The sequence below is a fragment of the Vulpes lagopus genome, chromosome 16 (assembly GCF_018345385.1).
Source record: "Vulpes lagopus strain Blue_001 chromosome 16, ASM1834538v1, whole genome shotgun sequence".
Lineage (NCBI taxonomy): Eukaryota > Metazoa > Chordata > Mammalia > Carnivora > Canidae > Vulpes > Vulpes lagopus.
In genome coordinates, this window is record NC_054839.1 from 59,271,318 (window position 1) to 59,294,246 (window position 22,929).

The window sequence follows — 22,929 nt, forward strand, 5'->3', positions numbered from 1 at the left end:
GGCTGGTGATGTGGAAATGAGTCCCATTTTGGGCCTCTTGTGTCTTTTTTAATGAATGTTATAACTAATACATTATTATTTTGTATTTTAATGTAGGTGAAGAGAACTGGTCTTGTGGTGGTGAAAAACACGAAAATTGTTGGTCTCCACTGTTCTAGTGAAGATTTACACGCTGGGAAAATTGCTCTCATAAAACATGGGGCAAGGCTGAAAAACTGTGATCTTTATTTTTCCAGGAAACCATGTTCTGCTTGTTTGAAAATGATTGTTAATGGTAAGTGTAGATAAGGCTTGGTTGGGGATTAATAGTATTTAGCTAAGAATAACCAAGATAAATTGCCTAAACACCACTGAGATCATTTAGAAATATAAATACGTATATCAGAATACAGTCTGATACATTGTGAGAAGAGTAAAAAAAACGTGGGTTCTGGTCTCAGCCCTGTCACTAACTATTTAGAGAACCCTTCATGTATTATAGACTGATGCTAGCTGCCATAACAAACACTAAAATTTCAGTGGCTCAACATATTAAACCTTTATCACTCATGTACTAGTCCAACGTAGGTGTTGCTGAACAGCAGGCTGTTTTCCTCCATGTGGTTGATTCATGGGCATAGGCACTTCTGTCATATTTGCTGCTGTCATCTTCTAGAGCCTTGAGTCCTCTGCATCCAGAGGCAGACTGAGACAGAGGCTAGAGAAGGCTTACCTGTTCCTGAAAACGCTGGCCTGGAAGTCCCATGCATCATTTCTGTTCACATCCACGCTGGGCTCTGTAGTTCCTGGCTGAGCAGTGGTCTCCCAGTCACCGCTCCGTACTTCGGAAGGAGAAGCTCAGATTATAAATGTTTAACTATCCTTCTCTGCTACGCCAGGCTACTCACTAAAGCTCTTTATGCTTATGATTCTATTTTGTACCCAGGTAAGTATGCAGACCATTTTCCCATTTTAAACATATGACCTCTTTTACATAGGCACTGTGGTATTGTGACTTAGAACATGAATTATGTATTGGTCTTCATCCCAGTCCTGGCAAAAAAAAAAAAAAAAAAGCAACTAAAACCCTTGGGATTTCCTGAGTGTTGAGAGTGATAGAGGTGTCTTTTATTATTCTTAACACACCCCCTTCAGCCACACCTGAGTTTGTTAGTGAAGTGACTTTTGGGAAACCCCATAGATGAGGGCCTGGTTGCCAGTGGAACCAACTAGGTCATTAGAGGGTTAGAGCTTTTAAACTCACTCAGACCTCTGGGGAAAGAGAGTGGGACAGGAGTTTGAGTTCAGTTACCAGTGGCCAATAATGTAGTTGATCATGCCTGTGTAATGAGGTGTCCTTAAAAACCCCCCAGAAAAAGGGTTTGGAGAGATTCTGGGGGAAAATAAGGTTTATATACTTTTAATCCATTCCCTCAATTTGCTCCTTGGGTTATCTGTGTTACCATTTAATATAACACATCATCTAGTACTGAACGAGTGATAAAGGCTGTTAGGTGATCTATGAATTCAGAGTGATCCATGCAGGTTGGCATGTAATGAAAGGCTGGGGCTTAAGCTGGATCTTGATGGGTCAGATGAAGAGGACGAAGAACACATTCCTGGTCAGGGGGCCAGCATGTGTGGATTCGTCAGTTTGAGAAGCAAGCTGCTGGGGGTTGGTGTTTGAGATGGAGAAATACTCTTGGAAAGAATAGTGGCAGATGGATGATAATGATCGGTTGGGACTTCAGTGGAGAACTTTGAAAAACTGTATGGCCTTTGAGCTTTATCTCATAAAACAGAATTCCTAAACTTAGAGAAAGGGTGATTTTTATTTACATGAAAGTCTTCAGAGTAGTGATCAGATCCATAGTGAAGGCAGTGCCCTTGAGCTACAGTGGAGGCACTTCCAAAAGAAATGGTCATGTGGCTAGAGCCTCCTGGCCTGCAGCAAGTATTTCAGGCAGGTAGAGCACAGATACTCTTGGGTTCTATAGTCTTTCCCCTGCCATTATGAATTGAGAAGGTAGATTTGAGAATGGTAGGGACTTTTTCTTTTGTTCGACCAATTGTACAGATTGGATATTCATTTATCACTTGTGTTAGTTGACCTATAAATCCTATTACAGATAATATGGAGCCACCGAAGCTTTTTGAGCAGGTTGTAACATGATTAAACTTACTATTATTACTTCTTAATTTTTTGTTATCAAATTGGAACCTGGAAAGATAAGAGGTTAAGAGCTTGATGAGCAGACTCTTATATTAGGCAGGGTGTGAAACAGGGTTGAGATGGCATTGATACAGAAAAAGAATGTGACAAGACCAAAACACTGTTGATTAATCTCTTCTAGAGTCAAGAGAGAAAAATGAATAAAACATAGTTGTGTTTTGTACTGAGCTGACTATGCTGAAAGTAGTCTTACTAGCCTCTGACCTATTAGAGAATCAGAATTAGAAAGAAAAATTAGAAAAATAAGGGAGTGCAGTTAACTCACCACTGCCTGATGTCTTTAAGACGTTTGAACTTCACAAAGCAAATAATGAAGTGTGGAAAATCAGGAAGAACCTACAATAGAAATGCTTTTATATTAGTGCTGGACCCATATATAAATGAAATTGCTGTTACTTTAGGCTTATACATTTGATCTTGGGGGAAGGGTCATGGTTTAACCCCATGCTACAGTTCCTATTAGGCCAGTTACAAGGGAAACCTTGCTAAAGCACAGTGGTTCTCAAAGTGCGGTCTGTGGCTTTCTGATGGTCCACAAGGTCATACTGTTTTCATAATAACACTACATTTATACCAATAGTACCAAAAGAATAGTGAGTAAAACTACTGTTGCTGTAGAATGAATCAAGGCAGTGATAGTCCTTGTACTCTCCATGGCCACGAACTTGGAGTTTAAAAAGAGGGTTTCAGGTAAGAACATCCTTGATGAAACAGTTAACATTATTAATTTTATTAAATCCCAGTCCTTAGGTAGACGTCTTTTTAATATTCTGTCTGAAAAAATAGGAGCACTTTTGCTACAAACCCAACTAAGTGTGAAGGTTGCCTTAAGGAAAGCCATCTACACGTGCAGTTGTTTGAGTTATTGGAAATGAACTAACAGGAGTTCCTGAGTTGGCTCCTTGGTGAGTTGTAGACAGGAGCTGCACCAGGTGGAGTTGTCACTCCACAAGGAAGGAAACTTTACTTGCAGCAAATAAGGAGGTCACGGGGAGTAACTTCCAAATCCATGACTCCCTGAGCTGGGTGCGGATTTCTTTTTTGGGGGTTACGATAAATATTTAGAAAGAGGAGTTATGTCATCATGTACAAAGGCGGGCATAAGGTTGTGCATTGGTTTTAAGGAAACATGCGTTTACTTACATTGTATATCATGTCAGTGAGGATTGTGCTCCTCCTTGGGCAGAAATTTTAATGTAATGAGACAGAGGTAACCTTGCATGTCCCTGTCAGACAAGGGAAGGGGCTATGGGCATACCCCTAGAGCTTGTATAAACAGGATGAGGTCTTCAGCTCCTTATCTCTGGCAAGGAATGCAGGGCTTTGTTAACTTTTGAAACAGCACTGGGAGTTTTTACCACTGATTTATGTGACTGATAGTACTGGGCTATTTCCAAGCCTAGTAGCCACCGTTAGTTTTTGCATTACCTTTGTTCCCTTAAAATCCTTTTGCATTTCTTTGCAATTCTGACATTTCCTGGAAGGTTCTGCAAGACCTGTGCTAGGGCAAGTAGAGGCAGTAAGGAAGGTGTAGGTCACAGAACATGGCTGGGGGCCTGAAATGGCTTCTCTTTCTTAGTCTTTATGCTTATGTTATGAACTGAATTATTCACTTTTTTTTCATGGAACACTGTCAACACACAAACTATATAGTTTTTTAGACTTCGCCAATTGACAGATACTCTCAGAAATAAATGAAGTGAACTGGTAACTCCCAGGAAATCTGACAGTATTTGTTGCTAGTGATAAAATTTGAGTCTTCAGATGAAAATTAGAATTTTGGAAAAGTCACATCCGCCATCATGAGCTTACACTTTCCCAACACTTAAAAGACTCTAATGATGTGATATTAATAATGGTGATACTAATGAATAGGACTTCTTTTTTAATATTGTAAAATCAGTAAACCAGTATTTTCCAGAAGACCAACATATGATGCTACAACATCATGCATGAGTGAAAGAGCCATTCTAAGGGCACAATAAGCCAATGGAGTTTAACATAATTGTAAAAAAGTTTGTTGATATATTTCAGATTCCACATTGTAACTAACTTTTAAGAAATTATCCCTTGTCAAATTTTTATGTAGTGTCAAGAATATTCAGTTATCTGAAATGTCTGTTAAAGTACTCTTTTTTTCAACCAGACATATGTATGAGGCTGGATGCTTTCCATATACTTCAGTGGAAACAACCTATCACAACAGATTGAAAGCAGGAGCAGATTCAAGAATCCAGCTGTCTTCTATTAAGCCAGATAATAAAGAGATTTGTAAACATTTAAAACAATGCCATTCTTCTCAACTAGTTTTCATTACTGTTTTGGAAAATAGTTATTTTTTTATTAAACTGTGTCATTTATATTAATGTGTAGTAGGTTCTTTTGTTATTTTTAATGAATTGAATTTTTTTGAAATTTGTTTTAAGTTTCTAATACAGTACATATCAGTAGGTATATAATCTACATAGGCAGAGCTCTGTGGGGCTCTCGTTAATTTTTAAGAGTGTAGCAAGGTCTGAAAATTTGAAAGTCCCTGCTGTAGCATTTGCCACTGGTACATGAACATTTGTTCAAAGCCTAGCTAGCCATCCCCTCTTCTCCTTAAATCAGGATTGCTAGAAGCAAGCCAGATGCTTAGATGAAAGATTGACTATCGCTACTGAGTAGGAAATGGATTATGAGAACCCCAACAGAAGGAAGCAAGGTGAAATGTAGCCAGAGGAAACATTCTGATGTCAGCTCCGAGGCCTTCAAAACTGATTTATAATGCAAGCTACAATAAGAGTCAGGGGGAGCAGGGAGTAGATAGAAATGTGTGCTTGTTCAGCTAAGACTTTTTAGTTCATCTGTTACTTTGAGTGCAGGACACCTGTGGGCCATCTGTCTCTTCACTTCTGGGCACAATCATAAGAATCTTTCCTAGCTGAAATTGCATGAGATACTAACAAAGGGGTCTCTTTGTAAAATACTAATTAACTGATGAATATTTGGTGCTTAAACCTGTGTAAGGCATCTTGTTGTTCCCTCTCGAATACAAAATATTTTTCATCTGTTTGTTACCTAGTTTTGTTTTATAAATTGTCTGATCATATCATTTTGTTGGTCTTGAGGCCTTACTGTTCTTGTCAATTCATATGTGCTGTTAATTAAAATCTTCTCTGTATATTAAAGATTACTAACCTGTCACATTAATTGAAAATTCTAGTTTATTGTTTTGTCTTTAATTTTGTGGGCTTAAAAAAAATATTGTTCCCCTTCCCCCCACCAAACACACATACATTGCTGCCCTCACATTGTTTTGGCCATTTAGGTTTTTTCTGTTTTTACTGTTTTAATTATTTACTTGAGAGAGAGAGAGAGAGTATGAGCTAGGGGAGAAGCAAAAAGAGAGGGAGAAGCAGATTCCCCGCTGAGCAAAGAGCCCAACGAGGTTGGGTGGGGGGGGCCTCAATCCCAAAACCCTGAGATCATGACCTGAGCCAAAGGCAGACACTTAACTGACTGAGCTACCCAGATGCCCCTCTATTTTTATTATTTTAAACAGTGCTGCATTAGATATATGCATGTGTGATTCTTTTTTTTTTTTTTTTTTTTAGAATAGCTTCCCAGAGGAAGATTTCAGAGTGTATTTACATTTTTAATGTATGGATGAATTGTTTATTTCAAATACAAGACTCTAGACACTACCAGTTGTCAGCTACAATATTTCTAGAAGCAGCCATTTGATTACTTACAGGACTCTGGTTATATAGTCCTGGAACTAGGCTTCAGGACCACACTTAGTAAAGCCAGGGATTCCACAAATAACTTCATGAGCTGTGTTAGGGGTCAGCCATCTTTTCCCATACAGGGCTAGATAGCAAATATTTTAGGCTTTGCAGGCCCTATGGTGTCTGTACCAGTCTGCTGCTCCATTGTAGTACAAAGGCAACCAGAGACTATGGCAATGAATGAGTGACTCTGTGTTCCAATAAAATGTTATTTATATAAATGACACTGAAGTTTGAATTTCATAAAATCTTCATGTATCACAAAATAGTATTCTTTTAATTTTTCCAACTACTTAAAACTATAAAATCCATTCTTAACCTGCACACTGTACAAAAACAGGCAATGGGACAAATTTGACCTGTGGGCCAGATTTTGCCAAGACATTATAGATGACTTCATGATAGACATTTATCATATTGGGACCTCTGGGTCTACCACAATGATATGGTGTGTTTATTAAGAAAACTCTTAATTTCAACATATGTCTGATAACTACCTTTCATATTTTGTATTTCAGCTGGAGTTAACCGAATTTCATACTGGCCAGCTGATCCAGAAATAAGTTTGCTTACTGAGGCTTCTAGTTCTGAAGATGCAAAGTTAGATGCCAAAGCGGTGGAAAGATTGAAGTCAAACAGTCGGGCCCATGTGTGTGTCTTACTTCAGCCTTTGGTGTGTTATATGGTGCAGTTTGTAGAGGAAACCTCTTACAAATGTGACTTTATTCAAAAAATTGCAAAAACATTGCCGGATGCTAACGTTGACTTTTATTCTGAATGTAAACAAGAAAGAATAAAAGAATATGAAATGTTATTTTTGGTTTCAAATGAAGAAATGCATAAGCAAATACTGATGACGATAGGTTTGGAGAACCTATGTGAAAATCCATACTTTAGCAATCTGAGGCAAAACATGAAAGACCTTATCCTACTCTTGGCCACAGTAGCTTCCAGTGTGCCCAACTTTAAGCACTACGGATTTTATTGTGGTAATACCGAACAGATTAATGAAACTCACAATCAAAGTTTGCCACAAGAAATTGCAAGGCACTGCATGGTTCAGGCCAGGTTATTGGCATATCGAACTGGTGAGTTATTTGCTTAGTGCATAAATTGGGGCTGACTGGGTTGTATTTGTCTCAGAAGTAAAACGGTTTTCATCTCCTCTATCATAGAGTTCATTTACTCTTAGATACTAAAGATTTGCTGGTCATTATATGTATAGAAGCAAGTGACACCCTTGAATAGACAACTCTTAGAGAAGGTTTAGGATTCCTGTGGCCTTATATTCAGTGCTACATTTGTAAATCAGGAACTGATTATCTAGACCCTCCTGCTTCCTGCCTTTGTCGTCTTGTTCATGGAGCCCTCTACTAGAGATGGGACAAAAAAGAGAAAGGAGAGAGACCAAAATTACTCATTTTTAGTTAACTCTTCAATATTTTGTGTGTATTCAGTATTTAATAAAACTTTGAAAATCTTTACAATAAAAATGTGAACTCAAAAATAACATAATTAAAGTAAAGGAATATTGACAACTTCTTCCAATTGCTGGTATATCTTTAATCAGCAAGTTAAGAAATCAAATATTTTTACTTTTAAGTTGTACATGAGTGTATATATGAAAAAAGGAAAATGTCACTTGGGGATTTTCTTTATTGGGAATTTTCTTTATTGTGATAAAAGATAGATAAAAGATCTATATTGCCAATTATAGAACAATATTTTCACATCTTGCCAGACATAAGATTTTTCAAAGTAGAATCATGATCTGATCACTTTTTTAAATGCAACTTTGAAATAAAGGGGGGAAAATATAGGCAGGAGGAACAGTAGAATAAGATTTGGTGAATGGAGGATTTTATTTATTCATTCATTCATTCATTCATTTATTTTTTTGAGCTTATCCCAAGAAAGAAGGGAAGAAAGAAAAATCTTTAAAAAAAAAAAAAATCTTAAGAAGAGGTCCATACAGATGCCACGGGTTTGCAGTATATTCTAATTCTAAAGACCACAAAGTACTTTGAGTAGAGTAGAAATTCTCAACTGACAGCATGTCAGAGTCGCCATCAAAACTTTCATTAAAAGTACAAATGCGTAAATTCCAACCCAGACCTACTGAACCAAGTCTGTAAGGATGTGGCCTAAGCTTATGAATTTTTAAAGTTCTGCAAAGGATTCTGATGTTCAGCAGGGTTAATAATCACTCAATTCTTTATTAAAGAACTTGGTTCTCCTACAGGCACAAATCATGTAGCTCCAAACAAATGTTGTGTAAAAGTCTGATTTAATATAATTATGTTGTTGTATCATGGGCTCTGCATTAGCATCTTAGCCAAAACCAGCTTTATAAAGAACTCTTCTGTAATCCATTCTGGAAAGACAGAAACATCGGTGGGAACAGCTGCCATAGCTGTACATCACTAATTCCCCTTTGCTAATTAGAATTCAGCTGATTCCAGAGTGATGGTAAACTGGGAGATAGGAATGTGCTGTTCTTTTACTTATCTCAGTACATCCTGCTTCTCCTAGGAGAATATCCCATCATACCATGTATGATTCCAGTGTTTAAAGATGCAGTAATGTATAGATACAAATTTGCATCTACATTCTTTAGAAGATACTCTAATTCTAAAGTTATCCACTCTTTCTGTGCAGTTTTGTGCATAAAGATGTGCTTCTGCACGTGATGGGTAACTTAAAATACTTTTCAAGGTTAATTTTTTGATTGTGTATGATTTTTTTTATTTTTTATTTTTTTATTTTTTTGCCTGGAGCCCAAATCTTGAATAGGATGCAACTCTGGGTCATGCACTCCACTCCACTGTCAGCTCATCCAGGGAGGAGAACCATGTGCTCGTCATCATTTTTCCCTTAGCGCTAAGCGCAATGTGCTGAATGGATAAAGGAAATCTTTTTTATATCCAAAGGTAAACGGTCCACAATCCCTTATCCAAAATTCTTGGAGCCAGATGAAAAGGAGTCCAGAATTTTTCAGATTTTAGAAAGGTAATATGGTTATATATATTGTATCTTACCCAGCATTCCAGGGAGGGGCCTGAGGCAGTACATTGTAATCAAGCACATCCATATGGAATAAAATGTATGAATATTTGCACTAAATATGTGGTCAGGTGTGGTCACAAAATAAGTATAATCAAGCTGTCAAAAAACAAAAAATCTGTCTTATCTGAAAAGCGTAAGGGATTTCAGATAAGAAAATCTAGACCTATATTCTTCATTGGTGATAAATTATGACAATAACAATTTATTGAGCACTTAGAAGGTGCCAGGCACAGAGCCAGGCAGTATATATGTGTCTCCTTTAACAATCCACCTGGGTAGACATCCCCCTGATAGAGCATGCTCCTAATAACTCAGACTTTTAGTTTCACTCTGTTCAGTTTGCTTTGACGACTTTATTTCACTCTAGAGATGAAGACACGATTTAAAAATACACATAACGAGTAAAATGAATTCCCAAACTTCTAACAGAATTCTAAAAGTAACTGAGAAGTAGGTGCTTGATGATTGCTTTTTGAATGGTGGATAAATAGAATCCACAGAGATGTCATTAAAGGACATTTTGAGGTAGCAAAAGAGTGACAACGTTCCTTTAGACCCTAGAGGGGAAAAAAAAGAGTTTAGGAGGGCATTGCATCTTACCCGATTCAAGTGTGATTTCTGAACAGGGTCCTGTTTTCCCTTAGACAAAGTGTTTCCCAAAGCTGAAGATTATGCTTTCCTCCTAAAACAACAGTGGTGGTGAATGCAGGTTGGAGTAGCCACGGAAGTTGGCTGTCTCAAATCATAACCTGGTGGTTCTCAACTTGCAGTACGCCTTTGACCCGAGCTGATGCTCACGGAAAATGCAGGTTTGGGAGCCCTGCCTGACTCGTTGGAGAGGTTGCTCAAGGAGATTTCCATGGGGGCCAGGAGGCCTCCTTTTAACAAGCATCCAGTGATTCTGATGAAGTGGGCTGTGGATCACACTCGGACAAATCTGACGTGGCCACAGAATCAGGAGCTAAAAAACCACACCCGTGTTCCGGAACCATGGGCTAAAAGAGCTCTCTGACTTTCAGTGATCCGAGTCTCAGGAATTTGGCTCAGCAATTATAAGTCGACCTTTCCCTCAAAGGTACACAGAGAAAACCTTGTGAATGAGCAGATCATGGGGAGCGATTTGTGTGAAAATTGCAGAAACGAAAAGATTCTTGAGAAATCACCTCATTTGTCATCCAACCTTGGAGCTGTGTGAAATCTACACCTAACGTGGATTAAATTTTATTCGTGTTTTAAAAGACATAGTAAAGAATATTCTGCTGGTGTAACTAAACTTAGCTAGGCAGTAGAGCTGCATACTGGTGGAAAATCACATTTTACCCCTCCTTCCGTCTGTCCCCAGACTGAAACAGAAAAAGTGGCTCCTGAGACTAGAAAAAAAAAAAATCACATGAAAAATACTTAGTGTCAATGGTAGGAAAAAATAGACTCTTAATATGAAGAATTTCTATTTTAGTCTCTCATTTTTTGTTTCAGGTTTATACATGGATTAAGGATAATCTTACTTAAAGGTTTTGGTTTTTCAGGCAGATATAATCTAAGTTTATAACTGCTGCCACTTGCCTAGAAATGAGCGTAAAGCCATAATTGTATTCTTTCCCCCTCGTGTTATATTCTGAAGGTCTTGGCAGGAACAAAATTTCGTTTACACTGAAATCTCTTTAATGAATCTCCACTCTAGAACAAGCCTTCCCCTACCCTCCGTTCCCCAGCATCGTGTTCATTTCCGTCCTAGCACAGCACGGACACAGGTGCTTGTGTGTTTGCTTCTCCCCGTCTCCCTCCCACCTCGGACTATAAATCTCATGAATACGGGGAATTCCCTCACCGGGGTCTCCTTGGGCATTCAATAAAGGGAAGTCTTTGTTACGAAATTCTTACCATCAAAGAAAGGGGGTAGGTTTCGTCTGGAGGGCTTAATTTTAGTCACTTAATTTCTTTGCCTTTTTTCTCATCTAGAAAAGGAAGTATCTGCTTTACCCTTAGGGTAAAAATGAGGTGATGGGTAAAAAGTGTTTAAATTATGCAGATGCTTTTTCAATTTTGAAAACTCGAGCTTACTTGAAGATGGGGAATTTCATTATATTATCGTAACTTATAAAGATGGACTTATTTGTAAGGCAAGCTAGTTTTTAATGCCTAGGTAGGATAAGGCTATCATATGAGGGGATTAACTTTTAGGAAGTGGTAGGAAGAAACTAGAGTTTCATTTAATCCTTACCAATATGAAAATACCCTAGAGTAAGTTCACAGATGATTGGTCCTGTCTCTGTGTAGTTGCACCTCCTTAACGACTTTGGTCCCTTATTAAGATTTTGATAAGTGCTATGTTTTCATAACTAGTGTATAATTGTTTTAGAAATTTGGAAGTTACCCTTGTATTAGTAGAAGAAAAAGTCAGTCCTTGATATACAGAATTTGTAATTTGGTTTTTTAAAGCTTTCTGTTGCCGATCAGTGATTTTAAGAAATGCAGCTTTATTTTTACAGAGGTTCTGGCTCTGTAGGGAAATTATAATCTTACGTTCATAACTCTGCCACTTGGATTTAGAAATGGGCATCATTCACTAAGTCGGCATTCTTTTCCCCTTCAAGTAAACTCTGAAGGTCAGGGAAAGGACTTTCAAATATATAGGAAAGCCCATAAAAACTTGTTTTTGTTGGTATTCTAAGTTTGAACTCTTCTTAGCAAGAACATTTCCATGAAATGTGTTTTCCATAACTAGCGTGTAAAAAAAGGATAGAAGACAGATTGGAGTGTTGCGAATTGTTGTGACATTAAATCCACTAGTTCAGAAATTTCCTTTTAAATCGATTTCATCATCATCTCTGAGAAATAGTCTTTTAGAAACTGATTTGGTGGAGAGTCTATAAAATTACACTCAGTTCTGGGTACACTTTGAACTGATCTGACTGTGGGCTCTGTACACAGATCATGTTCGACTGGGTTGATTGCGACACTGTCCAGTTATTCAGTATCTAGTTCTCATATTCTGTACTGAAGAATATTTTAGTGGTAAACTTTTATTAAATAAATGTATTTAGTAATAAAAAAGTATTTTTATAATCAGCAAAGATGTCAAGGATTGCTGCTATATTATGAATTATGTTTCAGTAATGTGTATTATTTGGGGAAACATGTTTCTTAAACTAATAAATTATTGACCTTTACTGAGTTAAATGACGTTTATCTTTCAGAGGATCATAAAACTGGAGTTGGAGCAGTCATTTGGGCTGAAGGAAAATCTGTGAGTATGAAATAATTTTTTTTTAAGTTTTTATTTAAGAGATCTCTACACCTAACATGGGGCTCAAACTCATGACCCCAAGATCGAGAGTCATGTACTCTTCCGACTGAGGCAGCCAGGTGCCCCTGAAAATAATTCAACATTTAACTTTGATTTTGTATAAACACAGTATGATCTTAAGTGCATTACATTATATTGACCCACTGGGGTTAATATTTTATTATTGGTGCATTTACTGAATTCTATAAACATTTGATCATTCCTTCAATGATTGTCTAGGTAGATTCATTTATTTAGCAGACATTTATTAAACATCTTCCACAGCGTAGGCATTGTGCTGCGGCCTTAAATACTCTATACTAGAGACAGGAGCGAAAAAAAAAAAAAAAGACGTATATATGATGATAACATGACACTGGATGGCATGGAGGAGAAAACTCTATGCTGCTTAGAGAAATGAGTACAATATTCTTGGAGGAGGTAAGGTGCTAAGTTTTTTTAATTTAAAAATATTTTATTACTATTTGCTAATAAATAGTAATAAAATACTAAATTAGCAATGACTGGAAGGATACCATGCAGAGGGTATGAGAGAGAATGTGGGAAAATCAAGTGATTTGGTGTATAGTATGTACTCTATTATACATACTATATTCTATGTATAGTAGAGTAGCAAAAAATTAGACTGAACCCCAAAGAACTTTGTATACCATGTAAAGAGCTTGGACTTTATCTTTACAACAGTGGGATACTCTAGGACTAACCAGTAGAAATAAAAGGCAAGTCACACACATAATTTTAAATTTTCTAGGAGCCACATTAAAAAAAATTAAAAGAGGACAGCCGGGTGGCTCAGCGGTTTAGCACTGCCTTCAGCCCAGGGCCTGATCCCGGGGACCTGAGATCCGAGATCAAGTCCCACATCGGGCTCCCTGCATGGAGCCTGCTTCTTTTCTTCCTCTGCCTGTATCTCTGCCTCTCTCTCTCTCTCTCTCTCTCATGAATAAATAAATCTTTAAATAAATAAATACATAGAAATAGATGGATTGATTTTAAGAATATATTTTATTTAATAAAATGTCCAGAAATATTATTTCAACCTGTAATCAATTTAAGAGCTATTAATAAAATATTCTGGAGGCACCTGAGTGGCTCCATGGTTGAGCATCTGCTTTTGACTAAGGTTGTGATCCCGGGGCCCTGAGATTGAGTCCCGTATCGGGCTCCCCACAGGGAGCCTGCTTCTCCCTCTGCCTATGATCTGCTTCTCTTTCTATGTCTCTCATGAATGAATGAATGAATAAATGAACAAGTAAATAAATAAATAAAATCTTTTAAAAAATAAACTATTCTGCATTTGGGGGGAGTATTAACTTTCCATAATCCTGTGTGTATTCGGACTTAACAGCACCTCCCAATTCAGACTAACCACCTGTGGCTAGTGGCTACTCTAATGGATGGTGCAATCCAATAATATTTTAAGTGGGAAAATGATTTGATCAGATTTACATTATAAGAAGAAATGGGGAGTTAATAAAAAGGAAGTGATGAGGACTTCGCTTCCTTGGGGAAAGTTGGGGTGGGTCGAAGGGCATGGAATCAAGAAACACTTAGTGACATTAAGGCTGACTCAGAGATGAATAGGGAGCCTAGGTTTGCCTCATTAGACAAGACAGCAAGTAATTTGACTCTTTCCCTGAATGTCCCCTGTTACTCCATACATTTAATCAACTACCAAGTGCTATGACTTCCATCTTCAAGAGGTCTCTTGACTCTATTTATCTCTGCCTCAACTATTGCCACCTACTAGAATAGGTTCCTCAGCCACAAGCTCCCATAGCATTCTGTGCAACTGATTCCTGACCCTCGCAGTTGAAATTATGTGCAGTTTCTTATCTGCAGATTAGAAGGTTCATAAGGGCAGAGATTCTCTGTTTTGTTTATAGCTGTATTCCGGGCCCCTAGCACAGTGCCTGGCCTGTGGTTGGATCTCTCCTTTGGGTCCGTGTAAATGCTCAGCAGCCTTTGGCTCAACCTCTGGTTCTCAAGCGCTTGTAAGAATTTAAGTTTCCACTCAAGTTATCTACAGTGGGCAGCATGGTAAAGTGGAAAGACATGGTTTTGGAGTCCAGCAACCTGGGCTTGAATTCTGGCTATGTTGTTAACATTGTGACCCTGGACAGGTTTAATCTCTCTGGGCCTCAGTTTCCTTATCTGTAAAATGGAAAAACTAATTAGTACTACTGTCAAGGTTGTTGGGAGGATTAATTAAATGAAATAATGCCTATAAAAGTCAGCATGGTATTTGACATTCAGTAAATGCTCAAGAACAATTTATTACTATTACTAGTGAGATAACATATTATGTGTAAGCTTTTATTGGCTCATCATAACAATAATCTTTATCAAGCTGCCATCCTAATGAGTCTGTTGATGTTATCGCATGAATAATTAAAATTTACTGAAGTTTGTAGCATATTCCAAATTATTATAAATAACACTAATGATTTATCAAATATTTCACTCTAGTAACTGATAAAGCATTCATATTACATGTACTATGCCATTGGCTATGAGAAAAGAAAGAGCAACTTAAGTAAAAAGTCCCATATAAATATAAGTATACACACACACACACACACACACACACATTAGAGGCTCAATAAATATGAAGATTAGAGGAAAGTTCATTTTTAGAAGGAGCACTTGGGTGGCTCAGTCAGTTGAGCATTGGCTTGGGTCATGATCCCAGGGTCCTGGGACTGAGCCCCACGTCAGGGTGGGAGTCTCCTTCTCCCTCTCCCTTTGCCCCTCCCCCTGCTCATGCTCGCGCGCTCTCTCTCTCTCTCTCTCTCTCTCTTGCTTGCTTTCTCTACCTCTCTCAAATCTTTAAACAATTAAAAAAAGGAAAGTACATTTTTAATTCTTTAACTATCACAATAGCATATTTTTAGTCCAATAGTAGAAATTTCTGTCTGGAATATTTTTAGAATTTCTGACTTATTAACCAATAGAACAGCATATATACAAACTCCTACAATTATTTGAGTACCTGTTACGTGTGGAGCACTCCAATACGTATATTTTAAAGCATAGCAAAGAGGCATAAAACATGGTTTCTATCTCTAGGGTCCTATAACCTATTTGGAGAGAGATGTCTGAGTCAAGTGAAACAATTTGTGAATTAAACAAGCTAGTGTTAATTAACAGCTAAAACCAAGGACTGCCTTGAGATCATATATTAGAAATGATCCGCCTTCCTGAAATTTGGCTTATGGCAAGACCATACTGCAGTGGGAGGATATAAGATTGTATTTTTTTGGTCACAGAAAATGGAATTAGTACTCTAAAGTGTGATCCTAGGCTTTGAAATACACCGCCAGGCACCTTCTTTTAGAATGTTGACAATTCGCCTTTGTTGGTTTGCTCACTATCACAGAGAAGCTGTGATGGAACAGGCTCGATGTACTTCATAGGATGTGGCTATAATGCTTTCCCTGTTGGATCCGAGTATGCTGACTTCCCCCACATGGACGACAAGCAGAAAGACAGGGAAATAAGGAAATTCAGATACATTGTACACGCGGAGCAGAATGCCTTGACATTCAGGTATGAAATTCCGTTTGCATGTCTTTTCTTTAAAACATAGCAAGGGTTAAAAAAAAAAAGTAGCAAGGGTTAGCTAAAATTAGTTTTCTTTTAGCTGTAATTTTTTTTCTTAATTCTAAGAAAAATTCTTTTCAGAAGTATAATTTTGGTGATACCCGGTATCTGCTGCCTGACCTGAGGCTACTGTGGGAGGTCCTCCAGGCCTTCGCATTTGTTGCGCGAGCCTATTCTTTTTCTGGTCTTCCTCGTGTCCTTTATTTTCTAAACCGAGAGCACATAGGTTTATGAATATATAGATTTTTGTAATGAACCGAATGGCTTTAACATGCTTTTTGTTAGGGATTGGAACTGGCGTTACTTCCTTCTGGTGTTACTCTAGGTCATTTCCACAAACACTTCTCATCACTTAGCATGTAGGGAGTGATCTTAGGGGATTCAGAACTAAGAAAGACATGGCTTTTGTCCTTGAGGAGCTTATAGTGTTCCCTGGTGTCAGACTGCATTCAGGCTCCCATGATGGGTTCTCTGGGAAAGGCCAACACAAAGTCCTGCGGGGATTCAGGAACTGCTCCAGAGGGAGGGAGAGTGGGACGGGAAAGCTGTAAGGAGGAACTGACATCTGAGCTGAGCTTTGCAGGTCTGGTAGGATAGTGGCAGTTGGAGGCGCCTAAGTGACGGGAATCCTCTCTTGCCTCAAGGCATAGCAATGGTCCTGAGGCCGGGAAATGCTCGTGTGTATAGGGACATGAGCCGTCCGATTAGTCTGGACCCTGGAGCTCATGCAGGTAGCTGGGGCCGGACAGGGGAAGACTGTGAGTGTCTAAGTCTGTTTGATAGGCAGTGGGGAAGTGGCCACCCTACCGATTACTTGGGCTGCGGGTATATTGTTTCAATAGACCAGATGCCTAAAGTTCTGTTGCCCTAGCGTTGGCAGACAGAAGGAGTCTGAACTAGAGAGACGGATGCGGGAGGCTGCCAGTGGTATAGACAGCCAGCTGAGAGCAGTGTAAACCACAGACCAGGGAGCGGAACCCCTGGAGCCTCAGGCAAGAGCACCGCGCAGTGCTCAGCTCCCCCAGCACACAATTCCTCTCTCCCTTCCCTTGTGCTCTTCATTACAGGTGTACTTGCTTCATTTGCCTGGAGGCATGAATGTGTCAAAGCCGAAAGTCTGTTAAACTAGAGCATCCTGTCTCAGGGAGGAGGTGAAGGAACTGTAACTCGAAGCAGAATTTTAATATTAATTTATCAATTTAACAAGCATTCATTTATTAAAATTCAGTAGGTGCTAGATAAGAGATCTTTCGGCTCCCGTCTAATCTCTCACGGTAAAGCCGTAAGGCAGATGTCAGTTCCAGCCCCTACCTGTGGCATCACCAAGTCCTCAGTGGAGAGCTCCTCCCTCCTCCCCTCTCTTTCATTGTCCGTCTTTTTTCTGTTTTTATTTATAATGTACTACTGAACATCTTACCAACTACTAATTATAATAATTGTCATGTTCAGAGTGTGTGTTAACATTTTATGAGTTTATATATTTAGGACATTTACTAATTCGGCAAGAACAAAATTTATTATTGTTTATCGTGTTGGAAATCTCTTTTAAAAGCAACTTGATTTTAGTGTTTTACAGATTTCTCTAAACTATAACTACCCTTTTGGCAGTTTAGACCTTTCTAATGTTCATAAAAAATTTTTTTATAGATGTCAAGAAATAAAACCAGAAGAAAGAAGCATGATTTTTGTCACCAAGTGCCCGTGTGACGAGTGTGTACCTTTAATTAAAGGTGCCGGCATAAAACAAATCTATGCCGGGGATGTAGATGTTGGAAAGAAGAAGGCAGACATCTCTTACATGAGATTTGGGGAACTTGAGGGTGTTAGTAAGTTTACAGTAAGTAGAGATGCCTTTTTTTTCCAAGTATACTTTCTATTATATTGTTAGGTACCCTGCTGAATATTTTATTTTTATTTTTTAAAAGATTTTATTTTTTTAATTTTTATTTATTTATGATAGTCACACAGAGAGAGAGGCAGAGACACAGGCAGAGGGAGAAGCAGGCTCCATGCACCAGGAGCCCGATGTGGGATTCGATCCTGGGTCTCCAGGATCGTGCCCTGGGCCAAAGGCAGGCGCCAAACCGCTGCGCCACCCAGGGATCCCCCTGCTGAATATTTTAAATTAGTGATTCCCACACGTGTACAGAGTTCCAACAAGCTATTTTCATGTGCAAGCACTCACATGATAATTGCAAATGCTCAGCTTAAAACCTCTGTCTTAAGAATTTATACGTCTCTGGAGAGCTGCCTACTATGGCCCTTCCAGGTCTTGAACGACCAGGTGCTATCTGGTGGCAAACAGAAGAAAATCCTTTACCCACCTCTTCCTTGCCCTTCCGGTGTGGGTGGTAAACAGCGGTGAAAACAGTTTAGGATTACCTAAGAGACAGGCACACACACATATACACATGCACGCACATGGGCAGTCATGACACACATTTCTCCTGGGAAAAATCAGAAAAAGAAGGGACTGAATATTTGATGTCTCCAAAAAAGTACCAAAATAGTTTATGGAAAACTTAGACCTCTAGCTATTTCACTGCATAGGTTTTTTTTTAAACCTCTTTTAAGAAGCAATCACAAACCTCCAGAAAAGTTACAAAAACTACTACAAAGAGCTTCCCCCGCCACCCAGAAACCTTTGAAAGTAGGTTGTTGACATGACGACCAGATCACTCTCAAGTAGTTTGTTACATATTTCCTCAAACAGTAGATTCTCCTACAAAACCACGAATCAGCCACAAATCTCAGGAAATCGTCCTTGACACATTACTGCTAGTTCATCCAAGGCCGCCAATCAAAGTTCACCAGTTGTCCCAGTGTCCTATAGAGCAAAAGGATCCTGCCCAGAATCATATGCTGCTTTTTAACGATAATTCTGGCATTTAATGGAACACTTCTATACAAGAATTTGCAGTGGTTATAAAAGGCATATACTATAACTGTCTTATGAATTTCAAGTGTCCAGAGGCTCCTGGGTGGCTCAGCTGGTTAAGTGTCCAACTCTTGATTTTGGCTCAGGTATGATCTCAGGGTCATGAGACTGAGCCCCACATTGGGCTCCGCCCCCAGCGGGGCATCTGCCTGAAGATTCTCTCCCTCTGGCCCTTGCCGCTCTCTCTCTATAAAATAAATAAATAAGTCTTAAAAAAAAAAAAAAAAACAAGTTTACATTCCTGTTGAGTCCAGAGTGCCTGGAAAATGTATTTTTAAACTATATATATATATATGTATACATATACTTATATATTTATGTGTATAACTTATATTTAAAAGTTTAAAACTATAAAACATTGTCTAGTTTCCGTGTGTGCATGAAGTGTCTTACATATTTACCCTTTTTATTTTGGTCATTTATTTTTAGTTTTTTATTCCCAGTTTTATTTAAAGCTCATCATGATTTTTAAAAGAACAGGAGGGCCCTGAAAGAACGGAGAGATGGGAAAGGTGCCTCTTTTGTAAAAGTAAACAGAAGCTTACACCCAGCTAGTCAAAGGGAAATCTTCAGCTGGGTGGTGGTGTTTCCTGTGTCTTCGTTCCTGCTGAGGAGTGGGAAGAAATAGGCCTTTCACATTCTCTCCATAAAGATTAAATGACCTAGCTCTTCAGGACTGTGACTGACGGATTAAGTGAATTCCAAAATACATTGCTTAGTGGTGGATTTGAGTAGCTGTGCCGCTGTAAAGAGCATAAAGAAGGCAAGACACGGTGACAGGAACAGAGGGAGTGAGTCCCCTCGGCGGAGATGGGCCAAGACCTGCCAGGAGCACCCCATTCGGGTGCACGTGGCTCCTCTCTGTGCGCATTCCAGTGACAGCTCTCTGCACCTTCCCATCCTTCCCCTCACCTGGCCTGGTTTGCAATATTGTGTAAGTGATTTAAACTGCCTGCCTAGGGGCGGCCCTGGTGGCGCAGCGGTTTAGCGCCACCTTCAGCCCAGGGTGTGATCCTGGAGACCCAGGATCCAGTCCCACGTCGGGCTCCCTGCATGGAGCCTGCTTCTCCCCCTGCCTGGGTCTCTGCCTCTCTCTCTCTCTCTGTGTGTGTGTCTCTCGTGAGTAAGTAAATAAAATCTTTAAAAAAATAAACTGCCTGCCTAGCTAAATGCCTAGTGTTGTAAATACCAGTGACTAACACAAACAAGTATTCATTCTAAATTGGAACATAATGTTTATACTTATTTTTAGATTGTCCAGAGTAGTAGATTTTCCAGGAATGTCTAAGAAGCGATTACTTTTAAGATTAAAGCAAATTAAAATCAATTTTGTTTGAAAAAGTTTGGCTTTTCTCTTTGAGGTGTTACCATATATATACCCTTGAGATAACTGGTTCTGTTCTGTGGGATTGTTGCAGACGAGGCTAGGCCCAAGCAACCGTATTTTCAAAAATAGATTTTACCAGTGTGGGCCCATATCCATTTATTCAGAAACTTTTTTTCTATTTACTACATCTGGATTTTTCTCTAATTAGATCATACTACCTTTTTAAAAAAAAATTATGGAAGTAATAAGTAATATATGCTCATTGTAGAGGACTAGGCATGTAAAAAAGAGCAGATATTCTCTGACAACTCATAGATACTGTTAGTGCATTGCTGTATTTTCTGTGTTATTGATAATTCTTCAAAAATAATGTTTAATGATTCAACAATATTCCAACTTAGAGATATAAGTTATCTAACCATTCCCCTGCTGTGAGGCACCTAAATGGCTTCTAAGTTTCTTACAGTTGAAATAGTCTTTTTGTGATTATCCTTAAATATACATTCAGGGTTATTAGTTTTACTTGGCCCAAATTAGTAGATGTTAGTGGTTTGGGCACATTTTGAAACATGCCTATTTTTTTCATACATAATTTCCCACCCCTTATAAATCCTCTTTTTCCGGGTGCTAACCCTAACCATCCCATTTCTAGATAACCCTCCCTTTTCAAAGACTTTTTTTTATACATGGCGAAATATTCGTCTTGTATCTCACTCCCCCCAAGGATCATGGTATTAGCGAGCTTATCTGTTGAGCTCACCGATGCTTATGGAGGAGGCTCCCGGGTACTGCACACTGTATTGTGCCTCTCTAGAGACAGTGCCCCAGTGAGGCCTTTTCGGTCAAGTCAGTGGTGACCTGATGCTGGGGACTTCTGGCCAAGTGAGGGAGGAAGGGCTGTGCCATGAGGTACCGATTACACTCGGTTTCTCTTCTCAGCAGCTCCAGGCTGCTCAGCACTATCTGCGAACTCTCAGGCTCCTCTGTTTCCTTCTGAATGGCTGAGATTGAAAACTGACAGTAGAGGAGATGATATGTTGGTGATGTGATAAAACTATATTCAAAGGCAAGATAGCCTTGGTGGTGTTTTCATTCTCTAATATCTAGGCCCTCTCTGGCTGTTATAAGATACTGTAGGACCTGGAGATAGAATGTGTGGTGGAAATCCTATCGTGTTGAGCAGGAGCAGACTCTGGTTTTAATTCTCTTGCTGCCCTGAGTGTGTAAATCCCAGGCAAGTCACTATCCTTTGCTGGTCTTCCACTTCCTTACCTCTAAAATGAAGGTAAAGGATTTTAAAGTTCCTTCCTTCTCAAAGAATATTGATTCTGATCCCAGAAGTCAGATCATTTAGGGTCAATATTAGGGCCTGGTTGGTAGGAACATGCTAACTCTTTTTTTCTTACATTTAAAAAAAAAATGCTTTGATATTTGACAGCAGGGTGCTGAACTATTTATTAAATCCTCCCTACACATACATATAAAAGGTTTGTGCCCTCTTACAGTGGCAGCTGAATCCATCAGGAGCTTGTGTCAGTGAACAAAATGAGCCTGGAAGCAAAGAGAGTAAGTATTTAAAAGTCTTTTATTAAGCTTAACTTTGTTGCTGAAAAGAAAGGATACGTAGCGAGTATTAAGGGGTTGGAAATTGGAAATTGTCGTGGTGGTAGATAGAGCATATTCCTTTTGCAGGTTAGATGTTTGCCATTCAGTTTGTTCACAAACATCTGTCTACTATATGCTAGGTTCAATGGAAAGTGCTGGTTTATAATCAATTCTATGGAATCTGCAGTTTAATACAAATAATTATGTACAAATTGAATATATAAATTAGATTTATATGAAACAGTAAACTACAGTGCTCTCCTATAACGAACTGAAGCTTGCTGGGCAATTAGGAAGGAAAAATGTATATAATTAATACATACCCGGGGATCCCTGGGTGGCTCAGCAGTTTATCACCTGCCTTCGGCCTAGGGTGGAGTCCCTGGATCGAGTCCTGGGATCGAGTCCCGCATCAGGCTCCCTGCAGGGGGCTTGCTTCTCCCTCTGCCTGTGTCTCTGCCTCTCTCTCTGTGTCTCTCATGAATAAATAAATAAAATCTTAAAAATAAAAAATACATACCTGGCTGTAGGGCCAAATTAGAGGGTGTATACATTTTTATTTGAGTAAAGGCACATTTGTAGAGATTGATCAGAGAATAGAAATCCTCTGGTTATTTGAATAATCTAAAGTCATCACCACTACCGCAAATGAATGATTAGTCTTCAAATCTTTATTATTTGCATATTAACACAGATTTTTTTTAAATATAATGTCACCTTAGGGAGATCTTGCAGTTCCTTAGGTATATACTTTTGAACATTAGTTATTGCTATACAGTATTATTTTTCAAGATTGATGTATTTATTTGAGAGAGAGTGTGTGATGGTGGGGAGAGGGAAGGGATTGAGGAGGCAGAGGGAGAGTCTTAAGCAGACTCCGTGCTGAGTGCAGACCCTGCATGGGGCTCAGTCTCATGACCCTGAGGTTATGACCTGAGCAGAACTGTGGCTTAAACGACTGCGCCATCCAGGCACCCCCATGGTATCATATTTAAATATAAACTATGTTATCTATCTGTTTGGATTCTAGGTAAATGGAAATTTTGTATAATAAATAAAAAATTTTTTGAAGATAACAATGATTTGATTACCTTGAAAAAT

The 22,929-nt window shown here is 38.8% G+C and overlaps 1 protein-coding gene across 1 annotated transcript in view; it reads left to right on the forward strand.

The window, feature by feature from the left end:
- CDADC1 (cytidine and dCMP deaminase domain containing 1) overlaps positions 1-22,929 on the forward strand; it is a 47,151-nt gene that overhangs the window by 19,758 nt on the left and 4,464 nt on the right. Inside the window, exons 4-9 of the mRNA XM_041731048.1 lie at positions 97-274; positions 6,501-7,070; positions 12,246-12,295; positions 15,735-15,904; positions 17,606-17,795; positions 21,729-21,789. Of these exons, the coding sequence (XP_041586982.1) occupies positions 97-274; positions 6,501-7,070; positions 12,246-12,295; positions 15,735-15,904; positions 17,606-17,795; positions 21,729-21,789 (1,219 nt within the window). The remainder of the gene's footprint in view (positions 1-96; positions 275-6,500; positions 7,071-12,245; positions 12,296-15,734; positions 15,905-17,605; positions 17,796-21,728; positions 21,790-22,929) is intronic.